Source organism: Marmota monax, unplaced genomic scaffold (assembly GCF_021218885.2).
Source record: "Marmota monax isolate L192 unplaced genomic scaffold, Marmota_monax_Labrador192_F-V1.1 WCK01_AAM20220418_F8-fsc00138, whole genome shotgun sequence".
Lineage (NCBI taxonomy): Eukaryota > Metazoa > Chordata > Mammalia > Rodentia > Sciuridae > Marmota > Marmota monax.
Genome location: NW_026692763.1, coordinates 4,268,701 through 4,284,366, shown reverse-complemented (window position 1 = coordinate 4,284,366; position 15,666 = coordinate 4,268,701). Strand labels below are relative to the sequence as shown.

Below are 15,666 nucleotides of genomic sequence, written 5' to 3'. Positions count from 1 at the left end.
AATTTACCTAGGTTTCTTTAAAATAGTTTAGGTGTAACTTTTTTTTTTTTTCTTTTTCTTTTGAGACAGAGATTACTCTGTTTTGCTCAGGAGCTCAAATGATGCTCCTGCCTCAGTAGACCAAGTAGCTGGGATTGCAGGCCTGCAGGCAAATAATATGGCTGTTTCCTTTGGTGGTTTTGTTTTTTGTTTTAATTACTGTTGCATTAAATATATAGATTAAGGTTTGGTGTGTGGCTCAATAGAGTACTTGCTTAGCATGCATGAGGTCCAGGGTTCAATCCCTAGCACTGCAGAAAAAGAAAAAAAAGAAAACAAAACAAAAAAAAAAGTATATGTGTGTGTTGAAAGGATTGGTTTTTCTTTTTCTTTTTTTGGTACTGGGGATTGAATCCAGGGATTCTTATTTTTTTTAATATTTATTTTTTTGTTGTAGTTTGACACAATACCTTTATTTTTATTTATGTATTTTTATGTGGTGCTGAGGATCAAACCCAGGGCCTCATACGTGCTAGGTGAGCACTCTATTGCTGAGCCACAACCCCAGCCCAAATCCAGGGATTCTTTTTCACTGGGCTACATGTCCAGTTCTTTATTTCATTTTATTTTTTAAAATTTACAGGCACTGTGGCACATACCTCTAATTCTAGAGACTCTGGGAGGCTGAGGGAGGAGGATCACAAGTTCCAAGCCAGCCTCAGCAATTTATCAAGATCCTGTCTCAAAAATAAATTTAAAAAAGAGGCTGGGTATGTAACTCAGTGTTAAATTGCTATTGGGTTCAGTGCCCAGTACTAAAAAAAATAATAATAATAATGTTGAGGGTGGGATTATAGCTCAGTGGTGGAGCAGTTCCGTGGCATGTGTGAGGCACTAGGTTCAATCCTCATAAAAATAAATAAAATAAAGTTATTGTGTCCATTTACAAATAAAAAAAATTAAATAAATAAAATTTTGAAAGATAGTCATGCTAAGTTGCTGAGGGTCTCTGTAAATTGCTGAGTCTGACTTCAAGCTTGTAATCCTCCTGACTCAACCTTCCAAGTAGTTAGTTTTAGGTGTGTGCCATGGTACAGAGCTAGAATTGGCAATTTCTATAGTATCGAGTCTTCCTTCTTTTCTTTCCTTGCAGTGCTAGGAATTGAACCCGTGGATTTGCCTATGCTAGGTATGTGCTTAGTCACTGAGCCATACCCCCAGCTTTCTATTCAGTTTTGAGATACATAGTACATTATTATTAACTATAGTCACCATGCTGTGCAGTATATCACTATAATATAATCCTCCTGTCTAGCTGAAACCTTATATTCTTTCATTAAAAACTCTCCCTTGGGGCTGGGGATGTGGCTCAAGCAGTAGCGCGCTCACCTGGCGTGCGTGCGGCCCAGGTTCAGTCCTCAGCACCACATACAAACAAAGATGTTGTCTGCCGAAAACTAAAAAAATAAGTATTAAAAAAATTTCCTCTCTCTCTCTCTTAAAAAAATATATTAAAAAAAAAAAAAACTCTCCCTTTCCCCATACCACTCCCCTTATTAAGAATTTTACATTTATTTTTAAGTGCTGGAGATTTAACTCAGGGCCTTGTGCATGCTAGGGAAATGATCTACCACTGAGCCACATCCCAGCCCTTGTTAAGTGTTTTTACATCTTATGTTCATGAAGGCTATTGGTCCTTAGTTTTCTTATAGTGCCTTTATTAGTATATTTCTGGTCTTATAAAATATAAGTTTTTTTTTTTAATTTTTTAATATTTATTTTTCAGTTTTTGGCGGACACAACATCATTGTTTGTATGTGGTGCTGAGGATCGAACCCAGGCCGCACGCATGCCAGGCGAGCGCGCTACCACTTGAGCCACATCCCCAGCCCCGAAAATATAAGTTTTGAAAGTGTTTGTTCCTCTTATATTTTCTGGAAGACTTTTTATAGACTTGATAATCTTTCTTCCTTAAATGTCTGCTAGAATTCATTAGTGAAATGACTTGAGCTAAGAAAGTTTTTTGTTTTGGTTTGGTTTGGTACCAGGGATTGAACCCAGAGGGGCTTAACCACTGAGCTCCATCCCTAGCCCTTTTTATTTTTTATTTTGAGAGAATTTGGCTAAGTTTCTGAGGCTGGCTTTGAACTTGCAACCCTCCTGCCTTAGCCCTGGAGCCAGGCATGATGGTGCACAACTGTAATCCCAGCAGTTTAGGAGGCTGAGGCAGAAAGATCACAAGTTCAAGGCTAGCCTCCAACAATTTAGGGAGGCCCTTAGCAACTTGGTGAGACTCTGTCTCAAAATAAAAAATAAAAAGGCTCAGAGATGTGGTTCAGTGGGTAAGCCCCTAGATTAGATCTTCAGTACACCACCCCAAAAAGGACAAATTCAGTTTTAAATTGACATGAAATGCTAAGTGAAGTTAGCCAATCCCCAAAATCCAAATGCCGAATGTTTTTTTTTTTTTTTTTTTTTTTTGACATAAGGAGGCTGATTCATAGTGGGATAGGGAGCATGAGAGGAATAGACGAACTCTAGATAGGGCAGAGGGGTTGGAGGGGAAGGGGGGGCATGAGGTTATTAATGATGGTGGAATGTGATGATCATTATTATCCAGAGTACAGGTATGAAGACGTGAATTTGTATGAATATACTATCTATACAACCAGAGTTATGAAAAATTGTGCTCTATATGTGTAATAAGAATTGTAATATACTCCGCTGTCATATATAAATAAGAAATATATATATAAAAATAGATATGGAACTATTTGAGCATTCTGTTTCTTCTAGACTAAGTTTGCATTTTATAAAGAATTTATTTCATTTGGCTATGAAATATATTGACAAAAATTTGTTTATGAATATTTTTTCTTACCCTTTTAATGTTTATAGGATTTGTAGCAATGTCTCCTTTTGGTCCTGATGTTGCTCATCAATAAATTAATGTCTCTTCTTTTTTTCCTGAGTTAAATTTTTTTCCGTTTTCTTTTTCCCCCTCTCTCTTTTTTCTTTCTTTCATGATACTGAGGATGACCCAAGGGCACTGTACCACTGAACTATACCCAGCCCTTTTTTATTTTTATTTTAAAAAAATATTTATTTTTTATTTTAGGTGGACACAATATCTTTATTTTACATTTATGTGGTGCTGAGGATCAAACCCAGTGCCTCGTGCATGCTAGGTGAGCACTCCACCACTGAGCCACAACTTCAGCCCCCTTTTTTATTTTTTAATTTGAGATAGAAGTTTGCTGATTTGCCCATGCTATTTTTTAAAATATATTGTTTTAGTTATAGATGGACACAATACCTTTATTTTATTTATTTATATAGTGCTGAAGATCAAACCCAGTGCCTCACATGTGCTAGGAGAGTGCTTTACCACTGAGCCCCAGCCTCAGCCCCAGCCCGCCCATGCTATCCTTGAACTTGAGATCCTCCTGTCTTAGCCTCCCAAGTAGCTAGAATTGTAGATGTGTGCTATGCACATGGCTTGACTTTTATTATACTTTGTTTCATTATTCTCCATTGTTTTTCTTTGTTTCTTTCTACATTTTCAGCAATTTAACCCAGGGATGTTTACCACTGAGCCACATTCCCAGCCCATTTTTGTATATTTTATTTTCAGACAGGGTCTCACTAAGTTGCTGAGGGCCTTGCTAAATTGCTGAGGCTGGCTTTGAACTTGGAATCCTCCTGCTGTGGCCTCTTGAGCCTCTGGGATTCTAAACTTGCACCATAGCGCTTTCTTTGTTGTTGTAATCTTTATTATTTCCTTACTTCATGCTTGGGTTTAATTGGCTCTTGTTAATTTGCTTTGCAAAACCTGTCTGCCCCAGTCTCTCTGAACTCTCACCTCAGTCTCTTCAACTCAGCAAGACTGTTGGGCTATGTTTGAGTTTCCTTTCCATGCACTGTAGCCTGAAATTTCCTTTAAGCAGTAAACTCTGGTAATTGTAGAACTCACCTTGTTTGTTTCTCTTTCTGAGATTATAGGTCTGTACTACCAGTTGTCAAACATCTGAAGAAATAGTTGTTTTGTTTATTTTGTCCAGTTTCTTAGTTGTTTATGGTGGAAGGGCAGTTCCCATGCTAGTTAATCCTTCAGTACTGAAGGATGTATGCATTTTATACTTTGCAAAATTTCTAAAATAATCAGAAGAAATAAATTCTATTCCTTTACCTTTTAACAAGTTCACCCCATCTTTTCCATATTCCCTCTTCTGGGTTTGCATTTATGACAGAACAAAATGGTTTCATGATCTGTTGAGTTCATTCTCTTTCCAAATAAGAATAATCCTGAAACATTGAAGAGGCTGAATTGTTTTGTTTTTTTTAAGTTTTTTTGGGCCTGTTTTCCATCACTAGATTTAGTCTTTCTCCTATACATTGTATGCAATTCTTATTGTCATTTATAACTTAATATTTGTTAGCTATTCTTATCTTATTCACTTGGGTGATGCTTTAGTTTAAAAATATCACCACATAACCAGTGTTCAGTTGTATGAATTTTTTCCCAGGTGGTATAGCTGTATGTTGGGAAAAAAATGCAGTCTGGCTCCGCTGAAAGAAGAGCTTCGCATCCAAGGGGTAAGGCATTGTCATCATCATTCTAGTCTGTCTAATTTTTGATGGTAGTTTGGGTATAGAATCTTCCTTTACTATCCCACAGCTCTAAATGTGGTAATGTGGTTCTTTATCTACTTTTCTTTCTTTTTTTTTTTCTTTTTTCTTTTTTTGTTTTGTTTTGTTTTTGGCTTGTTTTTAAAAGTCTACAATTGTAGGGCTAAAAGGGACTTTTATATATTATTAAAACAAGACCTTTTTTGAAATTATAATACAGAAAAGGTATGGGAAAACAGGGTAAGTAGAATGTCAAAGAGAGACCTGAAATTAAAAATTCTGATGTTTACCACCAACCTCATATCTGACTCTTTATAGATGTACATCTTTATAGATGTAGAAACTAAATGCTAAATAAGTTAAGGGATTTGTTCCAGATCACACAGCTGGTTAATAAAGGACAACTAGAAACGAACAGTCTTAGTTAGTCCACTGTGCTTTCTACTAGGGTGACAGCCTACCCAGTGCAGCCCGTTGCTTCTTTTTTCAAAGGCAGTTGGAAAATAAGCCCCCTCCATCAGTTTCCTCTAAGTGTGTGGTATTTGGCATGAGTAGATATTTGTAAAATGAAAAGGGGTGAGGTGTAAGTTTAGGAGTAGAAGCCAAGTATCTATTTTATTTTTATATTTTGCAGTGCTGAGGATTGAACCCATGGCCCTGTGCTTGCCAGGCAAATGCTTTGTCACTAAGCTATATCCCACCGCCTGAAATTAAGTTTCTGATCTGTTTTCTCTTAGACATTCTGTTAGTTGTTTTCCCCACAATACTGCTTCTTGGTAAAAGTGTAAATGTTACAAAGGAATTTCTTTTTTTTCCCTCCTGAAATCTGATAAATTAAAGAGTGATCACATACCTGTGAATAGCTGGACTTTGGTTGACTTTCTTTATTAGAAAAGGAAAAACAACAACAATAACATTCAAATCAATTTACAAATGTAGAAACAATGCTAGATAAGTTAAGGGACTTGCTGGTTAATAAAAGAACAGCTCCAAAGAGCTGTTTTAAGTGTTTCTTATATTTGTTCCTTTGAGCCAGGTCTTTAAATTCTCCCTAATGTTTTATAGGAGGGGGGGAAAACTTTATTGAGATATAATTATTCAGTGATATTGGGAAGCTATGATTAATTATTTTTTGGAAGTAGTGTTTGTTAGCTAATTAAAAAGAAGGACAGATAACTTGAAGTAGCAGCCAGAAACATCTGTAGAACAACTTCAGTTTGATGAGATGCTGTGTTTGTGTTTTCAGGTTCCCAAAGTTACCTTTACTGAGTTTTGTCAAGGTCGGACAATGAGATGGGCCTTAGCTTGGAGTTTTTATGATGATGTCACAGTACCAGTAAGTAGAAACTTTACTTGAACTTCTCCAAATGCCAGCACATGCTTGGGTTTAGTGGGTCACAAATGAACTAAATCAGTATTGTCCCATTTCCCTTAGGTTTGCCCACAAATGCTTATGGAAAAATAGAAAGTAGATTGTAAGCAAGGCACAGTCCTGGAAGGCTGATTGGTGACCATGGAGACTTCCTCTGTGGGTTTGTGCGACACACAAATTCTTGTTCAGCAAACACAAACACATCTTTTAGTAATTAGAAACATAGGTAATATAGCCTGTGGGAACGCTTCATGAGTGCAGTGATTCTGGTTGACATTGCTCTGGAATTGAAATTCAGTTGAAGTCTTTTTTTCATTCATTTCTGTGTTCCTAGGGTAGCTGCCTTCTGGGGCTCCTAGTGAATTTAGAAGTTTCCTTTTTGAAGCTGGGCATGGTGGCACATACTGTAACCCCAGCCTCTTTGGAGGCAAAGCAAGAAGATTGAAAGTTCAATGTCAGCCTTGGCAGGCTAGCAAGACTTTCAACAACTTAGCAATACCCTGTCTCAAAAAATGAAATTTGAATGGGGTGGCATACTCTTGGAAATCCAGCTACTTGGGAGACTGAGGCAGGAGGCTCACAAGTTTGAGGCCAGCCTAGGTCAACTCCAAGAAACCCTATCTCAAAATAAATAAAAAGAGCTTGGCATATGTATCTCAATGGTAGAGCATCCCTGGGCTCAATCTCCTTTACCCCCAACAAAGAAGTTGTTTTGATTTTAGCTTTCACCTCCATAGTTCCTGTGCTGGGAATTGAACCCAGAGCCTGGCACATGCTATGCAAACATTCTACCACTGAGCCACACTTCCAGCCTTCGTAGATTCAGCATTTTCATGTAAAACACTTAAGATCAGTCTAGTGAGTGATTATTCTGTCTTGTCTTTAAAATTAGCCCTAGAATATTAACTAGTCTTGAAGGTGAGTGATAAGTCATGATTCTATTTTCTCTACTTTGTATGCTTCTCTACTTTGTATGCATGTGCTCCTTTTTCCCACAGTGCTTGTGGAAGCCTGGTACCTGCTCCTCCAGATCTCCTCCCCAGTCCGTGCAGCAGACTGGATAAGAAATTTGTGTCAGTGGTTTGTTCACAAATGTTTCTGACTTCTGTACTGTTATACGTAAAGTAAAAAACACATCTGAGCTGGCCAGACCAAGTTGATTTTTTGCACTGTTAATTGTGTTTAGCCAGCTTATTGTTGCTGTGACCACAATACCTGATGCAAAAAATTCAAATGAGAAAAGATTTATTTTGGCTCATGGTTTCAGAGGTTCATTCTATGGTTTACTGGCTCTATTGCTGTGGGCCTGAGGTGAGGCAGTGCTACATTGTGGAAGGGCATGGCAGTAGAAAGCTGCTTTAGCTCCTGGCAGCCAGGAACGGGGGTGGGTAGAGATAAGGTATAGTTCCAAAGGGTACTCCTCCTTCAACCAAGTCCCACCTCCTACAGTTCCCAATAAAGGATTACTAATCTACGGATGAAGTCAGATCATCACATTGATGAAGTCAGATTCTCTAATCAGTTTTTTTTTTCCAAATTTTTTAATTGGTGCATTATAGCTGTACATCTGATTACTTTCCAAAAGCCACACTTCTGAACATTGCTGCATTGGGGATTAGGCCCTTAGCACATGAGACTTTTGGGGAACATTTCATATTCAAACCATAACAGTGTTGGAACAGCATCTCTTTGTTCTCACACTTCCCTCCCAGAATGGTTGACTTCTTGTTGCCTGGGGTTGCCTGCCTTAAGTTCATACATGGCTGCTCAGCATGTGCGCCTTCTTCCTGCAGTGTTTGTGGAAGCCTAGTACCTGCTCCTGTAGGTTTCCTCCCCAGTCTGTGCAGCAGGCTTGTTCTGGGGGTTCCTCTCCCATAGTCGTGGCCACTCTTGGTCTCTAAAGTTATCTTAGTTGATGCTGTGTCTGATTCTCTCCCTGCTCTTGTAGGGCAGATGCATGGAAGTAGAGACACATCGAAGCACTAGGGGACAGTTTGCTGATGCCACTTTATTTCTGAGAACATGAGCTCAGATATAAGACTTGAAAATGTCCTTTCTCCACCCTGCAACTAGGTGTGCTGCTGGATTGAAATATGCTTCACAGTTTGGCCTTTCCTGTGGAGGTCAGACTCAATTCTAAAACAGTACAGTAGTATACTTAGAGGTGAGGTTAGTGTGTCAAAAATCACTGGTTAAAAGATATCTGTTTTTTTCACCTCCCTGAAGTATTATCCTTTCTTTTGTCTTCTCGAATACCAGCACTTATACACCAGATGGTTAAAATCATTAGTAATGCCCTAACTTACTCTGTGCAGACATGAACAGCTGCAGGAAAGTGGAGCAGCACCTGGCTCCAATGTTTTCTGCTTAGTCTGCTTCCCACATGTGTTGGCACTACAGCTAAAAGAACTGATAATGGCCTCTGGCACTCTCCACGCCAGCTCGTAGACCAGTTGCTCTTGCCCTCTTGGATTAGCAATTATCGTAGATCCAAGTGTCAAAGTATACTGTGTTTCTGTGTGAGCAAAATTGGCTTATTTTGAAAAGGAACTCTTGAGCCTCCCTCTCTTTTACGGCCTCCTATATCCTTGCTCACAATTTTCAACTTTCAAAGATTGACTCTAAGACCTTCAGATTTCTCCCATGCTAGAGTATTCTTCCCTCCTCACCACTGCCACCACTGTTAATAATGCATTCTCAAGTGTTCCATTAGATGCACTTAAACTGCTGGGAGAAAGTGGCAGTTTCTGATTTGTAGTAACCCAGCAACCGTTTCTTAGCACTGGTGCTCTTGATCAGCAACTGCTTCCCCTGAGGTTAGTTCCAGGTTACTCAGGATATTTTGATTTAGCCTTCCTCTTGGTTCCTCTTCACCCTACCTAGACCTTTACCCATTCCCTGCTTTTTTTGAAGTGTTCACTGGATGGGAAAGGGGGAGGATGCTGTTTTAGACACATGGAGAGGAAACCAAGGAATAGAGCTAGTTAAGCAGAAATATTGACCTACTTCCCTACCCCCACCCTGCCATTTTAGGGTAAATGTGCAAGTTACTATGGCAACTTCTCTTTTCACTTATCTTAGGCCTACTGACTTGTTTCTGTTGGTGCTAAATGCCGAAGCATTCTAATTCACTGGTGATTTAAGTGCCTACACTAAACCCATTGCTGTTGTCTGGATTTATTTTAGCAACAAAAAGACAGATCCCAGTGATAGAATTTTTGTACCATCATTTCTGACTGATGATGAGTATAAGGAAGTGTGTAGTGAGGAGTGTTCTTTACATTATTGTAGCAAGCCACTTAGAAAGCCTCTTTGTTCCAGTTCTGTAATTGCTCATGGCATTGATTTAGCTTTGCTTTAAGGAAATTTAATATTCATTAAAATACAAAAGCAGATTGGGGATGGAACTGTATTAAAGTTGTGCACTCTTGGTATGAGCATTGTCCAGGAATTCTCTGGTTGTAAAAAGTATTCCCCTGAGCTGTGCAGTGGCACAGACCTGTCATTACAATGACTCAGGAGGCTGTGAGAGGAGGCTTCAAGGCCTTGTCTCAAAAGAAAAAGGGCAAGCTGGCGCATACCTATAATCCCAGTGAGTCAACAGGCTAAGGCAGGAGGATGGTAAGTTCAAAGCCAGCTTTAGCAAAAGTGAGGCACTAAGGGGCTGGGGATGTGGCTCAGTGGTAGAGTGCTTACCTAGCATATGTGAGGCCCTGGTTCGATCCTCAGCACCACAGGAAAAAAAAATAAATAAAATAAAGATATTGTGTCCAACTATAACTAAAAAATAAATATTAAAAAAAAAAAAAAAGCAAGGCACTAAGCAACTCAGTGAGACCCTGTCTCTAAATAAAATACAAAATAGGGCTGGGGACGTGGCTCAATGGTCGAGTGCCAAGAGTTCAATCCGCAGTACCGCCCCAAAAAGAAAAATGGCTGGGTATATAGCTCAGTGGTAGAGTGGCTCTGATTCAGTCCCCACACCTCAAAACAACAACAACAAAACCTGTAACTATAAAGTAAAATAGATGCTAGTATTCCTACCTTATAGATGAGTGTACTGGAGGCACTGGAGAGGTTGGAGCCCCAATTAGACTGATTTCCCAACTCAAGCCATTAGTTCTTTTTCTTTCTTTGTTTTCTTTTTATTAGTTGTCAGTGCACTTTTGTTTAATTAATTAATTGATTTGTATGTGATGCTGAGAATGGAGCTCAGTGCCTCACACATGCTAGGTGAGCATTCTACCACTAAGACAACCTCAGGTGCTGGGGTGGTGGCTCAGTGGTAGAGCGCTTGCCTCGGCTCAGTGGTAGAGCGCTTGCCTCGCACGTGTGAGACCCTGGGTTCAATCCTCAGCACCACATAAAAATAAATGAATAAAATAAAGGTATTGTGTCCAACTACAACTAAAAAGATAAATATTAAAAAAAAAAAGATACAACCTCAGCCTGAAGCCATTAGTTATTTCTGATGGTCTGCTCCCCAGGTTACTGACTTTATTCCAGCCTAGCCATAATAACCTACTCTTGCAGGACTTCAACCTCTTGTGTAGGTACCATCTCAGTAGCCTCTGAAGAGTCTCTTGGATTCATCCTAAGTTTACCATTCTGCTCAAAAACTGTTGAGTGAGGCCATGTGGTGGCGCACACCTGTAATGCCAGTGGCTCAGGAGGCTGAGGCAGGAGGATCATGAGTTCAAAACCAGCCTCAGCAATGGTGAGGTGCTAAGCAACTCAGTGAGACCCCTGAATCTCTAAATAAAAGACAAAATTGGGCTGAGGATGTGGTTCAGTAGTCGAATACCCCTGAGTTCAATCCCTGGTTCCAAAAACAAAACAAAATAAACCTCTTGATTGAGGGCTGGGGATATAGTTCACTTAGTAGAGTGCTTGTCTCACATGTACAAGGCCCTGGGTTCAATCCCCAGCATCACACACACAAAATCTGTTGAGTGACTGGCCACTTGCTTTCAGTGGGGTGAAGTACAGCTCCTTATTTGGCTTCATGAGTTTCCCAGATCCATCCTACCCTTTCCCTTTCATTCTAGGCACTTTTCCTGACTGTACTGTCTTCTACCATCTTAACCTCCACAGACTTCTCATGCTGACAGAATTAGATCTGACTTTGTACTACCTTTACTTGCAACCTGTTCTCTGTCTGGTCCTTCCCTCCTTTGCATCTCAGGTCAGTTCCAACTTCTTAAAGTTTGTTTTTTCCCTTCTGGACTTTTATCTTTCTTTGAGTCATCTGTACTCTGCACAAGCTTCCCTTGTGTTAGTATTTTGTTTAACTCTGGCATAAGGGATAACAAACCCTATTGCAGGGCATGAGGGAAAGGCCTTTTGTGAGATGGTGCCTATTTAGCTTTGCTTAAATAGGTTCTTAACTTCTTTAAGCTTCAGATTCCTCATCTGCAAAATGGGAAATGATAAATGTACCTACTATATAGGGTTATTTTGAGGACCAAATGTACTTAACACAGTGCCTGGGTATAGTGAGTGTTCAAGAAAATATATTACTATTTCCTTCGATTCACCCCTGTCTACATTTTATGATCCAATAATGTTGAGCTACTGCTCTCAGATCCAGTGTTCAGATATTCCTCCTACAGCCATTAGACTTCTGATATATCAAGTCTTGGTTTATATGCCACCTTCTATGTAGCTCACCATGGTTCTTTCTGACATTGATGGTCATTATCTTGTGTTCACAAGACTTTGTTTCTCTTCCTAGTATTGTATATTTTATGTAGCATCAGCCCAACATAGTATATGATTCAGGGGCCCTCAAATAATTGTTGAATGAACGAAAATGAGGGAATAAATGATATAGTATAGTGATTCTCACTTTTCCACCAAAGTACCAACTATGGTGGATTATTAATAGTTAATGACATACATCTGCAAATCAAAGTGGCACAAAAAAAGTTCCAGGAAGAACTCTATGCTCATGAAATCTCTTCTCTTTGGAGTTCACTTGAGGTCTGGAGATGTAGCTCAGTGGTAGAGCACTTGCCTAGCATGTGTAAGGCTCTGAGTTCAGTCCCTAGCACCACATGTATACACAGACAAATCCACTTAAATTTTGTAATTTATTTCATAACATTGTATGTTTATTTTAATTTTTTAGAATGTAGAAGGATTTATTATTTAATCAAATTGACCTGAAAAGATTTATTTTATCATTTGGCTCCATTGTTATTTCTACAAAGTATGACAAGTAATAAGGTTATTTTTTATAAAATCTAAGATAGGTTTTATGCATACATTTTTCTTTTTTTTCTTTTGTGGTGCTGGGGATTGAACCCAGGAGGACCTTGTACATGCAAGGCAATCACTCTACCAACTGAACTATATCCCCAGTCCTTATTTTTTGTTTTTAAATATTTATTTTTAAGTTTTCGGTGGACACAACATCTTTATTTTATTTGTATGTGGTGCTGAGGATGGAACCCAGCGCCCCGCGCTTGCCAGGCGAGCGCTCTACCGCTTGAGCCACATCCCCAGCCCCCCAGTCCTTATTTTTAAAACTTGAATGTTTTTGATGCTGAGAATCAAACTTAGGGTCTCGCACATGTCAGGCCTTTTTTTGGGGGAAGGGGGAACTGGGGATTGAACTCTGGAGTGCTTAACCACTGAACTAAATCCCAGTCCTTTTTATTTTTTGTTTATTTATTTTTATGTGGTGCTGAGGATTGAACCCAGGGCCTTGCACGTGCTAGGCGAGCATTCTACCACTGAGCCATAACCCAGCCCTATTTATTCATTTTTATGTGGTGCTGAGGATCGAACCCAGTACCTCACACATGCAAGACAAGTGCTCTTCCAGCTCCTTTTTATTCTTTGAGAGAGAGTCTCACTAAGTTGCTTCAGGCCTCACTGAGTTGCTAAGATTGGCCTCAAACTTGTGATCTTCCTGCCTCAGCCTCCCAAGTTGCTGAGATTACGGGTGTGCACCACCATGCCTGGCTTTCCATGACTTCTTAAAGTATTCTAATAAATACTGGGTATTTAAGTGTTTACTTGAAATTAACCTTGCTGATTTATAATTTATACCACATTTGATTCTTCCATTAATTTGGAAGTTCCCAGAGGGTAGAAATCATATTCATTAATTCATCTTGCAGGTTGTTTTTTTTTTTTGAGCAGCATGTGGTAGTTAGCACTTGGTAAATATTTGTTGAGCAGATATCTAAACTACAGTTTCTTCTCCCTTTTCTCTACCTTTCCCTTTGAGAAAAAGTTCAAGGCACATTTTTAAAAGCTTTTACTTTTTTTTTTTTCCCTATTCCCTTATGGTGAACATTTTTTAAAACATGGATAATTTTTTAAAAATATTTTTTTAGTTGTTGGTAGACTTTTATTTTATTTATTTATTTTTATGTGGTGCTGAGGATCAAACCCAGGGCCTTGCATGTGCTAAACGAGCACTCTACCACTGAGCCACAACCCCAACTCCCCTGGACAATATTTTTTTGAAGGAGGAAAAGAAAAATCACCCTGAACTTTATCCAGAGAAACCTCTGTTAACAGTTTTGAGTATGTACTCAAGAATTATTTTTCTTTTAAAGTTAAATTTTAATTTCTTTATTTCTTGTGATACTGCAGGTTCAACCTAGGAGGACTCCACTACTGAACTATATCTCTAATCCTTTTTATATTTTTATTTTCAGACAAGGACTTGCTAAATTGCTGAGTCTAGCCTTGAACTTGTGATTCTTTTGCCTCAGCTGTCAAAGTCTCTGGGATTACAGTTGTGTGCCACTGCTACAAAGTCTTAAATGGGTGTGGTGACATCCACCTACAATCCCAGCTACCTGAGAGGCTGAGGCAGGAGGATCACTTGAGCCCAGGAGTCTGAGGCTAACCTGGGCAACATAGCAAGACTCCATCTCAGAAAAATAGAAGTTAATCTTAAGTAAGATTTATTTACCAGGAACTCAAATTTCCTCTCATCTTCCCTCCTAACTATGACCCCCTGACTTACTGCAAATTCTTAGGAAGTGCCTTTGTTGTTGTTATTTAATTTTGCATTATAATTATAAAAGATAATTACCTGGTTTCAAAATCAAATGCACATACTCAAAAGTCTTTCTTTTTGTCTTTTATCCTAATCTTATCCTTTCATTGTTGTTGTTTTGCAGTGTTGGGGATTGAACCCAGAACCCTCATGCATATTAGGCAAGCATTCTATCACTGAATGAAATCCCCAGCCCTATGATTTTTTTTTTTTACTATTTATTTTTTAGTTTTAGGTGGACACAATATCTTTATTGAACCCAGTGCCTCACACATGCTAGGCGAGCGCACTACCACTTGAGCCACAAGATTTTAGTCATTCTGACTAAAATCTACCCTATGATTTCATATATATATTTATATATGAAAATATATACATAGTTGTAACCATTTCTTCTAGATAGGTAGTATTCTATATGAAGTTTTCTTCTCCTTGCTTTTTTTTTTTTTTTTTTTTTTGCTGTTTTTGCATACATCCTATGGATAATTTCAGGACATTTTAAACAATAGTATATTATGATAATAAATAAAAATGTCCACTGGGCTATTAATTTAAAAAAACAACCCTCTTAGTTAACAAGGTACTTAAATAAATAGTTGGGTTTATGGCAGCTCAGCTTATCACATTTGGATGAGGCCCTTTTGGAAAGATAGTCTGCTGTCCTTCCATGCCACCTAACTGTATTTCTGCCAGGCGTCAGTGTTTTCTGTTTCTTCAAAATAATGGTAGCCTGTGCTGAGTGACATCTCACAGGTATCCTGATTTTTTTTGTTTTTGTTTTTTGGGGTACTAGGGATTGAACCCAGGGGCACTTAGCCCACTGAGGCACATCCCCAGCCCTTTTTTCTATTTTGTTTAGAGACAGTGTCTCAGTGAGTTGCTTAGGGCCTTGCTAAGTTGCTGAGGCTGGCTTTGAACTCACAATCCTAGAGGAGTATAGTGGCACACATGGTGACCTTTGCCTCCCTAGCCACTGGGATTATAGGCGTGCGCCATGTGATGATTTCTGGAGGACCTGGGAAAGTATTCATTCTTACTGTCAGAGCAGCAAAGACTGTAGTGGCCAACAGGGTCTCTTCCCTTAAGGTCATTCTAGAAAGCTGCTTTCCGCCCCCCCCCCCCCCCCCCCCCCAAAAAAAAGGAGCTCTTGGAAATGGCTCTCTTCTCCGCTTCCTACAAATACAATGATTTCATGCAGCAGGTGACTTCATTATGTGTCTTTTAAGAAGCATTTTTGTGAAATTTATGTATTTTAATCACTATACCAGAATAACAATTAAAGTTCTTCCTCTTTTTTTTTCATTTATTGACACCTTGTAGTTAAAAATACAGACCCTGTATCCCCTGTGGGGCCCACAACTCCCCACCAGACTTTTTTCACATTGTAATTTCAGTAATGCATACACAAGGGCTCAATCCATAGCACCAAAAACCAACCAGCCAATCAAATATTTTTCGTTTCAGATTACAAGCATGTTAGCAAAATAAAATAATTTCAGTTGGGGAAAAACAGCTTCTCTATACCTTTGGTTTTGGCAGGTTGTAAAACAACCTAATATCAGGAACCTGTGGGGTCTGGGGTTGACTTTATTAATTTTTTTTTATTAAATTTTATTGATGTCCTATCTTTTTTAAAAATATTTTTTAGTTGTAGATGGACATAGTA

General features: G+C 38.9%; 1 protein-coding gene across 1 annotated transcript in view; it reads left to right on the top strand.

The window, feature by feature from the left end:
* Mettl16 (methyltransferase 16, RNA N6-adenosine) overlaps positions 1-15,666 on the top strand; it is an 82,230-nt gene that overhangs the window by 52,794 nt on the left and 13,770 nt on the right. The window contains exons 7-8 of the mRNA XM_046446967.2: positions 4,506-4,575; positions 5,855-5,944. Coding sequence (XP_046302923.1) covers positions 4,506-4,575; positions 5,855-5,944 — 160 coding nt within the window. The remainder of the gene's footprint in view (positions 1-4,505; positions 4,576-5,854; positions 5,945-15,666) is intronic.